General features: G+C 35.6%; 2 protein-coding genes across 3 annotated transcripts; both read right to left on the reverse strand.

Annotated features, from left to right (window-relative positions):
* Positions 1-802: 802 nt before the first annotated feature.
* Positions 803-5,087, reverse strand: LOC122021948 (YTH domain-containing protein ECT2-like). Its single transcript, XM_042580133.1, has 6 exons — positions 4,949-5,087; positions 3,573-3,911; positions 2,591-3,115; positions 1,970-2,182; positions 1,207-1,386; positions 803-1,128 (listed from the first exon to the last, which is right to left on the reverse strand). The coding sequence occupies exons 2-6, from the start codon at positions 3,909-3,911 to the stop codon at positions 1,027-1,029; spliced, it is 1,359 nt and encodes a 452-aa protein (XP_042436067.1). The 5' UTR covers positions 4,949-5,087; the 3' UTR covers positions 803-1,026.
* Positions 5,088-5,617: 530 nt separating this feature from the next.
* On the reverse strand, positions 5,618-11,860 carry LOC122020989 (protein LAZ1 homolog 1-like). 2 transcript variants are annotated; one of them, XM_042579059.1, is made up of 11 exons: positions 11,653-11,860; positions 10,465-10,501; positions 10,316-10,367; positions 9,999-10,162; positions 9,784-9,840; positions 9,302-9,410; positions 8,217-8,401; positions 8,052-8,140; positions 7,642-7,897; positions 6,303-6,548; positions 5,618-6,223 (listed from the first exon to the last, which is right to left on the reverse strand). In XM_042579059.1, exons 3-11 carry the CDS (start codon positions 10,320-10,322, stop codon positions 5,912-5,914), a joined length of 1,425 nt encoding a protein of 474 aa, XP_042434993.1. In that variant the 5' UTR covers positions 10,323-10,367; positions 10,465-10,501; positions 11,653-11,860; the 3' UTR covers positions 5,618-5,911. The 2 variants fall into 2 exon arrangements, with proteins under 2 accessions (XP_042434993.1, XP_042434992.1); XM_042579058.1 differs by having other exon boundaries at positions 9,999-10,367.
* Between the last annotated feature and the right edge of the window lie 210 nt (positions 11,861-12,070).

Raw genomic sequence — 12,070 nt, forward strand, 5'->3', positions numbered from 1 at the left:
TTCCATGTGGTCACAAAACTTAGCATGACTTTTGGCATACTTTTGTTTGCATTATTTCAAATCCTAAAAGTGAAAAGAATGATAAGGACAGGAGAGGTTGAGAACAGTCTGATCTAGTTGTGAGACAGCAGCTAGGGATAAAAGAGGTGTTGAGAAAGAAATGCTGGTTGCCTCCGGGACATCGGGGCTTGTCTCGTCGTAAGTTCGTAATCGAATCGATTGGCTAGAAAGTTGCTTGGAAGTTGTTTAGATTCTCACAAGCTTTTGGCTCTGTCTCAGTACAAGTGAATAGTCTTGAACCTCTTACAGTGCTCAGATCTTTATGTTAAAGCTTTCATGCTTGGCCATTAAATTATGCTAAAGTAGATGTTTGTTCGGGAAACTTTTGCTTCCCATAAATTGATAGCTTGATGTTCGATATCTTTAATATCATGAGACAAAACAATTTGAATTATAATATAAATTTAAATAGAAAAATGCACATACATAAAATTTTGAAGAACACAATGTTTTTAGTATAATTTGAATACTTTGTGCTAGTGTTCTAGTATTAGGATTCTTAGACCATGACGAAATTTAACTCGAGGTAATGCAATTGCGATGGGCAAAGGCATGATCCAAAAGAGTACTAAGTGAATTTTCTAACATCATAAGTGAATAAAAGAAATTTCATATCATGTTTAAGGGTGAGCTTCGCCTAGGCGCCTGGATAAAAAAAAGTCAATAGGAACACAACTCATCGACACCTCAAGTGCAAGTGGATTTTGAGATCTTATGATGCAATGAAAATTTAAAAAGAAAGTTATCCTAAACACATTTCAATTGAAAATAATAATAGAAGTGCATTTTCATAAATTGCCCATCAGTTTAATCATGCATAAGAATTACTTGGAGAAAAACTAAGAATTTACTTGGAGAAGTATGATGAGAAAGAACAATTGACACAATCCATGTGTGCGATTTTGCGATCTCCTTTCTGTTTGCTACAGTTTGTGTTAGAGCAAAGGAGTGCAAAGGGACGTGTGGTTATGAACCGAATCTTGTGTAGTTAGATGACGGCAGGTGATCAAACTTGTTTCCAGACTTCCCAGTCACATTCAGATTACTGAGTGCTTCTTCCAAGTGTTCCTGTATGAAAAAAAAGGCAGCGAACGTTTTAAATTAACTTCAAAAGAGTACTCAAAAGGCAAAGGATGCAATAGTTACCGCATAATTCATTTCGTCATAAAGCCTTCTATCATAATTCATCATTGCAGATCGTCGCCATCTTGTAGCCTGAAGCGACTTCTCTCTCTTTTCATAGAACTCTAAGTCATCAAGCAGCATAGTTGTCGGACTGTAGTCTTTGAAAATTTGCAGCATTTGGAGACCTTGTGGAAGCCCTATCTACTAAATCAAGTATGCAGAAAAGGTCATGTAGAAATGTCTTGACATCGATGACAAATAGAGAGTTTGTATGGAAAAGTTTTTGAATGTTAAGAATCACAATATATTTGTGCTCTGACTCGAAAAAATGTGTTAGAATTATAGAGTTAACAGTTATATGTATTGAGTTTAGTCTCACATGAGGTACTTAGTGATTTAGTTTATATTATATAACAGTGTACTATACATACAATTCAATTTTTCCCTTCTCAGACTTAAGTAAAAAAGTCCTCTTGAGGAATTATCTAGCAACCAAAACCACTTGCACACGATTAACATTAAGCATTAGCATCTTAAACATATATTACAATTCATTTAATGCAACTCACATTCTCTAGTAACCTTCTCAACACTGCAATAACTTGTTCCAAAACTTAGAAATGGTAAATTCCGGTCGCATAGTTTATACAAGTATTGGAAGGTTTCAACTTTTTGTTGTAGTTTAAGCTGTTTTATTATTTGAATGCTTCTCATATCCAAAAGGATTTGAAAGTTAAGACACTGTTAATTTTATGTTTTATAAGAACTGGGAAAAAAATAATACCTCCTGGGTGTCCTTGCTAAAAGATACGGGTTTGTTGTCGTTATTTTCAAGTGTAATATGCTGAAAATGTCGGTTCGGTATGTCCTTTATAATGTGCCATTTGAGTGGGAAAAACCCCTTCCATTTTTCCTGCTGCCAAAAATCCATGTCCTTGTTAAAATCGACAGGTCCAAGCATCTCAGCCAACCCTACATACTGGCAACTGGCATTAACCTGAAGAACATAAAAGATTTTTTTTAATAAAATGAAAAATGACAAGAAGCATGATCATGAATTTCCATTCATAAAATCTTAATAGCAATATCTAAAAGCAGTAAAGCCTTGTCTAAATAGGAAAAAAAAGAGTTCCAATATGAAGGACATGGAAAAGATTATTCTAGGAGAACTTATATATGATTCATAAAGAAAAAGAATCAAGATAAAAAATGAGGAAATATGGTTGTGGAAGCAAAATCATTGGAACTACATGGAGAAAAAATTATGACGATTTTAATAATCAAAGAGCTATCCTTTAGCATGTCTAAGGACTAAAGAAGATGCATGAAGGAAAATTGTTTTTAGTTGGAAAACAAAATAATTCTAAACAAAATATTAAAAAGAAACATTTGTCTAGTTACTCACCGAGAAGAACAGGAAAATTGGACACTTTGAACCCTTTGACATTACTCTTTGTGCATCCCAATATGCAGCATCCAACTTTTCATTTCCTCGCGGTGTACTTGCCCACACGTTATATTTGATGCTTTTGTGAATGTCATCTTCATTAAATGACTTTATCATGAAAAATTTGGCTTCCGCATACTTGGTCTGAAAATCTAGCTTATTGTATTTACTTCTACACACAAGCTGACTTGGATTCGACTTTCTATCCGTTGAGCCAAAAGAACTCTTGTATGTGCCTCTATTAGCCCGTGGACCCCGAACTGCCTCCCTTAAATCTTGAGTGTTCCTACATGAGCTATAATTACCATTCCTTCCAAACTTGTCATAGCCAAAGGCACTTTGTCCTGTCACTCTTGGTTTAGCATAGTTTTGCCTATTAAGAAGCCCAACCCCTCGCTTGTGAGAAGTTGAGTTTATTGTTTGTGAGATATAATGACCCTGAGTAGCTTCAACTGATTGAGAATCAGAAGTCAGATTTCGAGCCTGAGAAAAGTATAAAGTTTCAGCTTTAAAGAACAGACTGAAACAACTAAGCACTGTGCCGAGCAGAAAGGAAAATGCATAAGCCATAAATGCCAAACTGAATAGACAACTTTGATTGGTATAAACTGAATGTCAAAAAAGGTAGTTTGTACTAATATGTGTATGTGTCCAATATGTACTTAACTAGAATATTATCAGAAAAACCAGTTGTGCACATCAAAAGATATAGAAGATTGATGCGATATTCTAAATTTTAAAGAAAGAAAACTAATTTAAACAACTACTAACCATTTACTCAATTTTTTGGCTCAGTAGGTAAATAATCAATGGCTTACCTCGGATATACCAACTACACAAGGCAAAATTATGTGATGCAATACAAGCAAATGCAATAGTATAGTGATGAGTGATAGAAACTCAAATTAAGATTACGAAACTGCAGAAACACAATTTATACCTTGTAAACAGGCCTGTTATCTTCACCAGGAAAGTTACATTGAGCAGAAGAATTTGGCTTCAGATTCAATACCTTTGCAGTATCTTCTAAATGGCCTCTGTCAATTCCTATAGTAGTTTTTGAACCTTCAGAACCCAATAGGGATGTTGAAGATCCAGTCATGGTTGTTATTGTTCTAGGAGGTCTAGATCTGCTCAGTGGTCCTGAAGACCCAGTGTGCTGAAGATGGGCTGATGAAGCCACATTTGGCTGAAAAAGACTTTCTGAGCCTGAAGGCAGTTCTTGCTCTGGATTCACATTGTTTCCAAGAAGATAGTCAGCATGATCATTGGTGTCCATCTGAACAAAAAAAAAAACAGAATATATTACCAAGTAAATAATAAGGGTTCATGTTATACAACATATTTTTATGCATAAGAGAGGAATGCTTGCTTTCAAATCTCCACTTGTCGATTCAATATACAATTTACATCAAATCTGTTGTTTGAACAGCCTCAATGCATCAAAAGGTATCCTGCTGAGTGTAATACAAAAGTAACCTTGAGACAATGTGTATGGCAAAAAGACCATCAACAGGTGAACCACCAATCTTTGGAGTTCTTCGAGAGGAGAGAACATGATCTTCTCAATGATTGACAATATTGAATTAACTAATAAACTCATGCCTTGATTACTTTTCCATATTTTTATTTAAAATATTATTTTTCCACTTAGTTTTATCCAATTTCACCAACTCTCGCAACCCACATTCTCACAGCTGATTCTCACAACTAAATCTTAACTTGATTCCATTATTCATCTAGTTGAGAGAGAATATTATCTTGTTATTGTTCAATTGTTTTAACCAAAATACGGAAAAAAATTCTGAAAAAAAAAAAGTAATTAGTTTCATCGTAATCATAGAGACAAAACAGATGAAAGATGATGAGATAGTCTAACTATACATCAAACTGAAACAGAGAGGAGAGAAAAACTAAACATGAAGATAATGAAAAATAAATGTTTCTGATCAGCAGATTTTTCTAACTTATCATCAGTTCAGCCCTACAAATGATGCGGCGCTTCATTTTCCACATCTTTGCTGTACATATTCAGATTTGACAGACAATTCACAAGCGAGAGCAATGAGGCGTAGACCAAAACAATGCACTATCTACTGGTTAAAATCCATTCCCCAGTACTTTGAAACAAACAGGTTAAATTGAAGAAATCTGAGACGAGCCATTATACAAGTTTTGGTATATATCAAGGCGATTCTTTTACAAAAACAACAGAATACAACTATTTCATAAAATTCATCCGCATTCATCTTGACAATTACCTTTTTCATTTTTGATAAAATGCGGCATAGGAGAAGAAACATTAGGGTGGATTACCTGAGGCGGCGGAGGAAGACCGATGTAGGGTTTTTTTCTGAAGGCAGCAGCGACCACGGCGAAATTGAAGTGAGGAATTATCGGTATATACGTGTGTGGGGGATAGTTAGAAGGGCGAATCTGTCAACAAGATACAGACGAGGATGAATTTCTTACATTAATGGAAAAAGAAAATTGATCAATTTACAAGAGAATACAGACCCACCAAGATCTTGTCAAATAAAATCCAAAAGATGTTTTACCTTCTTAAAAGATAATTTACTAAACGTTGAAATTCATGAAAAATTACACTTTTCTCACAAATGTCGAAACCAACTGACAAATCTAAAATTGATCTGATTGGTTTATGGGCGAGCCAATAAATCTCTGATCCATTTTAAAAATCAGACCTTCCGGAATTCCAAGTAGAGTAGATTATTGACATTGCGATCGTGGAGATCATGAAACTCGCTTCACTCGATATCGTTAGGCCTAGATCGAGGTGCAATTGTGAAAAATCATGGAACTCATTGGAACCGTCGGCTGCCGGGTTCATAACTGTCAGTTCATTCGTTCATGCAAAGTCGACCCTCAATCTTAACTGTTAAAGACAGTTATAGATCACAGATCGGAGTCAGGTCTACATTGAGCTCCATCCATACTTGACTAGATGAATAAAAAAGAATACTGTGAGAAAATAGCTTGCAAAGTTATAATTAGAAGAGAATATCAACTGTTGGTTGGATTCCACCCATTCATCTCTGATCGAGTTTATTATAATTACAAGGGACTTAATGCCCGTAATAACCTAGGACCAAATCCGAAGTTATAACCGAAAATGCCTACTATGAACACTTACAGGATCCTCGAACCAAAAATTTTGCACTTGAAACTCCAGCCATAAAATCGAGATGGAAAAATAGTTTAGCATCAACAAAGTGTAGAACCGCAACAGAATTTGCTTGTGCTAGTGCTGCAATACTGTTACGACCATCTTGGACCACTGAACTCGAACGATCCGCGTCTAGAGCCAACAGATTTTGCATTCACTTGCCATTTCTTAGTAGACGGTCCACTGTCACTGTAACTTCCGCCTTCAACGAGATGAGCATCCAAACACTCCTCTCTCCATGAATCCAAGGGAACAAAAGAACTGTCGTCTTTGGCTTTTCTCCTGCACCTTTCGTGCTGCTTTACATTTTCTGAAATCTGATGGAGTGTCTTATTTATCTTTGCAATACCTCGCTCTACTGGTTCTACCACATGAGCAACAGTGAATTTCACATCATCGACCACCTAGCAAGTGAAACAAGGAGAATAAGTCACACTGGTTAGCCATTGAACTGAACTAGAAATAACAAAAGGATTCACCCACAATTTCACCACTTCCAAACAACACATCTCGAACACTCTGGGGGAAACTCAACAGTCTTTCCCTGTCATCTGGAGGAGCACTCTGTACCCTAGGGGATCTTCCACAATCCTCAACCTCTTCTGGATCTAGAGGAGTACCAAGTGATGCATAATCGGACATAACAGCAACATTCCGAACACATCTTTCTCCGCGGTGATATGGTTTAGCTGGGAATACATAGAGGTGAACCACTGCAGCAATCCCCATCTGTTATTCAAGTGTAGAACAGTGAGCAACCAATGGAGATAAGAAAACAATAAATCTTAATTTGGTTGAACTTTTGAAACCCCTAATGGCTGTGAGGGTGAAATAAAACGATAACTTTGCGGTATAGGTCCTGTACTTTTTTCTTTCATGCAACAAATGCATTGAAGAAAAATCCAGAGGAAAAATTGAAAGAAAAAAAATTGAAAAGAAAGTATGCACTTGTTCTCAAGAATAATATGGGGGGAAAAAACTATTACAACAGGCCAAGCAAGTTATAGCTTTCTATAAGGCCATTGCAACTATGCAAGTGTCACAAACATAATCTGAATGGAAAAACAAGCAACACAGAACTGTAGAATCAGAAGAAATTAATGAAGCATTATCCTGGATCTTATCTTATCTCCCTACTTAGTGAGATAAAGGTTTGATTGTTATTGTTGTGGTCGTCGTTATCCTGGATCTTATCTTGAAACTCAAAACTGTGTTCTCTTTGTTCCTAAGGACCTTAAGGATTAACATCGGCCAAATAAACATATAATGCCCTAAGTTGCAGTTGGATACCTGAACTATTTTCCATTTCAATCACCTACATAAGTATTCAATTTTAATCATTTTGCAAAGGTGTGGAGGAGAACCAGCTGCAATTTTCAAACATGTGACACAGCAGTATTCAAGGACTCAGTATTAATAACAGTTTGAAACACAAACTAGATAAGTAGAAGAAACATTATGCTTAGCTTTAGCAATGCAACTAATAGGTGATTTTATTATGAAAAAGAATATTAAAAGTAATGATTGTTAATCTGTAAGAGTTTTCTTAAAAGTTGGGGCTTAATTTTATTGTTCAAAGCAAGATAGTTCTGTGAAGAGGAAAAGCATTCTAGAGTAATGTTTCAGACAATCTACACCCAGAAAAGGAGAAACATAAGAGCAATGTCACGTTCATAAGCAGCAGAAAACGAGAGTGCAGTAAGAGTGCAGTTTGATGCATATTTTGTTTTAAAAAAATACACCTGAAAAAAAAATCAACAGAGTAGCAAATATAATATATCAAGTGTAATAAAATTTTAATTTTAAAGACATTAAGCATCACCTCAATGCATATGATATAATCTTGAATCCGTGTCTTCAGCAGCTGTGCCAAATGGCCTTTCAAAGTTCCAATTGAAAAGAGAAATGCAATAACAATGCCTTGCCACCAAGTCAAAAATACGATGGACTTAAATACAAGGAACTTTGCCAAGGGCTTGATTGGTTCCAGCTTAAGCTTAGTGACAGAATAGAACTGTACAAGGCAATACAAGGCCCAAGTCTGACTAAAATTGAGTATGACTGCCAGATAAGGGTACCTGTAGTAGAGCACAAATATGATTGCTGAATTAATTCCTTGTCCCAGTGTTATTATGAGCAAATGAATTTTGTTAATGAAATTGTCGCAATTTCACAGCCATCACAGGCCATATAATAATCTGGGAAAATATAATTGAACAAAGATAACCTTACCCATATTTCCAGTTGAACTTCCCTTCACCATAAACCCCAAAAAGTTCTAAAATAATTGCTAATAGAGCGCATACTGTTTTAAGTATCATCTGCAAATAACCAGCGAACCAATAATCACATGCAGTCAGCAGCAAAGAGTTCTATCAAGAACAAGAAGAATCATACATATTGAACAATTCCGATCTTGACAGACTGGTAGAATTCGGGACCAAGATACCAGTGCTTCATGAAGCAATTCAATGGAAATGGATGTCTTACAAGTCCATCTGCATACTCAAGCTCCAACAGAGGTGTGCTAGAAGATATTTCACTTTGTGTTTCCATTAGTTTGATTGTATTTTCCTCACCACCTAGGTCATAATAGATAGAAAATAAAAATCATAATAGATAAGAACTCTATATGGTAGTGTCCTGTTTGCAACTATGTCAAAACAAAAGGCCCACAAAATAAATATGACTAGACATAAATGTGAAGAAGAAAACAATCTGTTGTACCTACAGGTGAGATTTGATGCAAATTAGCTAATATTCAATTTCAAATTCTTGGATAGTTTGGACATATATGTATGTCCATTTTGTAGAAAGGGCAAAAGCTGATGGTAACATTTCAATCTATTCAAGATACTACACCACAAGTTTCTCCTATCAATCAAGAAGCTGAGATTCTAAGAATATAAAATGCTTTTTTTAATATTCAATTGCAGGGTTGAATGGACTAACTGTATTTTCTTTGCAAAAACAACTGCAGGCATGTTAGCTATAGCTGGTCAAGCAATAAATGAGTCACAAATCTGGAAAATTAGATAAATATAGGTTAAAGAATAAATTGATCACTATAAATAATTCACAGCATGACACATCTATAGTTATATAAAGGAGTAACACTAACAAAAAGTAGACAGATTTATTAACTATCATATAGACACAGGCATAACATCATGAGTAAGTTCACATAATACAACTTTTTTAATCAGGTTATTCACCATCTTGAGACTGAGGTAGTTGAAAGTTTATAGAAAATATCCACCTATTGGCAAAAGTAGACAACAAAATATAAAAGATACATTCTTTGGATAATTAATCTAAATGAATAGTTCTCATGATTGATTTTTCTTGTGTGTGCCAAATTTCTCAACAGAACATAAAATAAGTATTCAACAAAAAGTGAGTAGGAAATAAAAAGAACCAAGTATATTGCTCGTAATATCTTAACTGAACTTCAAAAACCAAGCAAGCGTTGGGGAACATACCTAAACAAGCAATCAAGTACCTCTCAAAACAATACATAGCAAAAGCTTCATAACAGTCTCGCAACACTTCATAGACGAATGCAATTTCTGTGTATGCCAAAGACAAGAACTGCAAGCCAAAGATGAGATAGAGAATAAATATGCCAAAGATGAGATAGAGAATAAATAAATAATGTCTGTCATCCTCAATGAAGAAACAAGGTCAAGCATCATGGAAATGCAAATTACAAGAAAAAATAATAAGAAGAAGAAAATAAAGAGCAGATCATCATAAATGGATTAGCAAATAAGAATAACACAGTGACAAAGACATTCAAGCGGTGAAGTTTCACAATACTAAAATTCAATTGATAAGCTCGTGTTCATAAAATCCAAAGTTCTGACAATAAATAATAATTTTTCTAGGTGTAATAAACTCTGTTGCAAGAAGAACAACTACCATAAAACTAACATATAGTATAGTGCAACAGAAAAAGCCATACCGATGAAACTGCATATACAGGAACCATCAGAATGAGACCAATAAGGAATTTCTGTTCCTGAGATGGATTGAAAACAGGTAACCTAATTAAACATAGCAAGAAACATTCTGGATCACACAACTATAAGCACAATGAAGAAAAATGATCAGTTCACACTTCAGCAGAACATGTGGTTGGCATATTAGGATAGAATGAAAAACTATAAACTAAAATACCTCAGGCTGCTTATAGACTGCAAGGTGCTGGCTAATAAGAAACACAGAGAGCACAGATGCAATGAATACAAATACTCCTGAACTGAAAATCGTCCAGCTATATAACAAGTTTGCCTCCCCTCCCGAGTTCATAGTCAACATCTTCCATGGTCTTGATGAATCAACTAGGGGGAGAAGCATTAATAAAACAAAGATGAATATATTTCCACCCATAAATTTACTAATTTGGATGTACACACTGCATCATCTGTCCAAGAATTATGGCATGTGATTCCAAGCTTGGACTCTATATCAATCCTAATATGAGAAGTGGATACTTTGCATCAGCGTTACTTGAAGTATTGAGAGGCATGGACTCTTCTGATTAAACTGTATCCATCAAATATTGTTAGTCTCTTGATGCACAAAATCATTAGGTAGATGGAATCACACAAGTGGAGCAGAAATAAAGCCAGCAGACAACTACCTTGTCAAGCTAACCACAATTGCATGTACAGCATCACCTGGATACCACCATAATTTTGCATATGCAATGAGCCAAAAGAAAGCAATGATAACCACGGAACAAAAAAAATGAAATGGAGAAAATAACTGGAAGCAAATTAGACTACCTTAGGCAGAGCCACATAGAAAGAATGCAGTAGGCATAAGTAGGACAATTTATCTTACACAAAGAGTCATGTTTTTCATTTTTCCCAATAGAAACAGCACCAACCACAGCAGCAAAAGTTAAAGCTAGAATGCTAGACTACAGAGCTATAAACTAGACAGTCACAGATGATGATTTAACAAGAGACAGCTAAAGCATGAGAACATCAGACATTATAAAGCTCTATTGCAAGAAACTTCTAAGAAGGTAAAGATGCTAAACAGAACATCTAACATAGCAGCTAAGTTTCCAAGAGAAAATAACTGTTTGACACAATTTAGCCACACACAATGCATGATTGATTTATATCCAAGACAAATAATGATTAGCATCCTTTGAATAGTATAAGATTGCCACTATCATGACCAAAACAAGACTAAGTTAGATCAGAAATTAGAACCAGTGTCATTCAGGCAGAAACAGACAGCAATCCAAGGTATACTACAGTTGTTAGCAACCAAAACCAGTAAATGGTTTAATTCAGAAACATATAGTTACGTTGGTAGTACAGTCAATTAAACTAATGTCAAATCAACACAGAAACTTGATAATCCACAATATCACTGAAACCTACTCAAGAGCGCACGATGCAATCAATCAACTTTATTTTAATTTAGTTCAACGTGGGAACCTTCCTTTTTTTTTGTCTGCCGCAAATGTAGCCTATTCTATGATTTCTTTTAAAAAAAAAGGAAAAAAATAAAAACAATTTCACAACAGGAAAATGATGTTGAAGTGATGCAACATTATCTAAATAAAAACCGATCATTTTTTTTTTAAAATAAAAATGGAAAGTGGTGTTTCTGGTTCAGAATCCACCAACACTAATCAACCCACAGACTACAGGAACCTCTACTTCCGCAACGACATTAAGCATCCATTATGTGTTTTTTCCTAGGCAAACGCTAACCTAATTCTCAGACCCCAAAAAATCGAGAATCCGAGTGAACCACGAAGCGGCGAAACAGTGGAACAGAAAAGAATGGAAGGGTGGCAAAGGCTCACCGCCGAGGAGTCGGTCGCAGGAAAGCGGCCGGAGGAAGTGTTCTTCTACTTCTTCCCGAATCGAAGAGGAGCGGAGGAGGATTTGCATCGAGTTGCAACGTCTTTTCCTTCCATTTCTTTTTTTGGGTAACACGCCTCGTTGTTTTAGTCGACCACGACGCCTGGCAACCGTAAAATTTGCAGAATTTCCACGTTACACGGCACGATCCGAAACTAACCGATTATGTATAACTCGTAACAGAAAAATAAAATAAAATAAATCCCTAGATGCTTTTCTAAAAATGAGGGTGTTAAATTTAATTAATCCTAGTAAACGGCGGGTCCGTAGCCGATCAAATACAGGAGCCGTGTGTCACGATTCAGGACTCAGTTAATGATTCGGTCCAGAAATCACGAAGACTACTAGCGGGAGATATAG

Source organism: Zingiber officinale, chromosome 9A (assembly GCF_018446385.1).
Source record: "Zingiber officinale cultivar Zhangliang chromosome 9A, Zo_v1.1, whole genome shotgun sequence".
In the NCBI taxonomy this organism is placed as follows: Eukaryota; Viridiplantae; Streptophyta; class Magnoliopsida; order Zingiberales; family Zingiberaceae; genus Zingiber; species Zingiber officinale.

Coding starts and splice junctions, on each gene's coding strand:
- LOC122021948 (XM_042580133.1), bottom strand. CDS start 3,911: ATGGACACCAATGATCATGCTGACTATCTTCTTGGAAACAATGTGAAT. Junction 3,116..3,572: donor ATAACAGGCCTGTTTACAAG/GTATAAATTGTG, acceptor TACTTTTCTCAG/GCTCGAAATCTGACTTCTGA. Junction 1,387..1,969: donor TTAGCAAGGACACCCAGGAG/GTATTATTTTTT, acceptor TTGATTTAGTAG/ATAGGGCTTCCACAAGGTCT.
- LOC122020989 (XM_042579058.1), bottom strand. CDS start 10,211: ATGGGTGGAAATATATTCATCTTTGTTTTATTAATGCTTCTCCCCCTA. Junction 9,841..9,998: donor CAGTCTATAAGCAGCCTGAG/GTATTTTAGTTT, acceptor AATCCATCTCAG/GAACAGAAATTCCTTATTGG. Junction 6,224..6,302: donor TGTTTGGAAGTGGTGAAATT/GTGGGTGAATCC, acceptor TTCACTTGCTAG/GTGGTCGATGATGTGAAATT.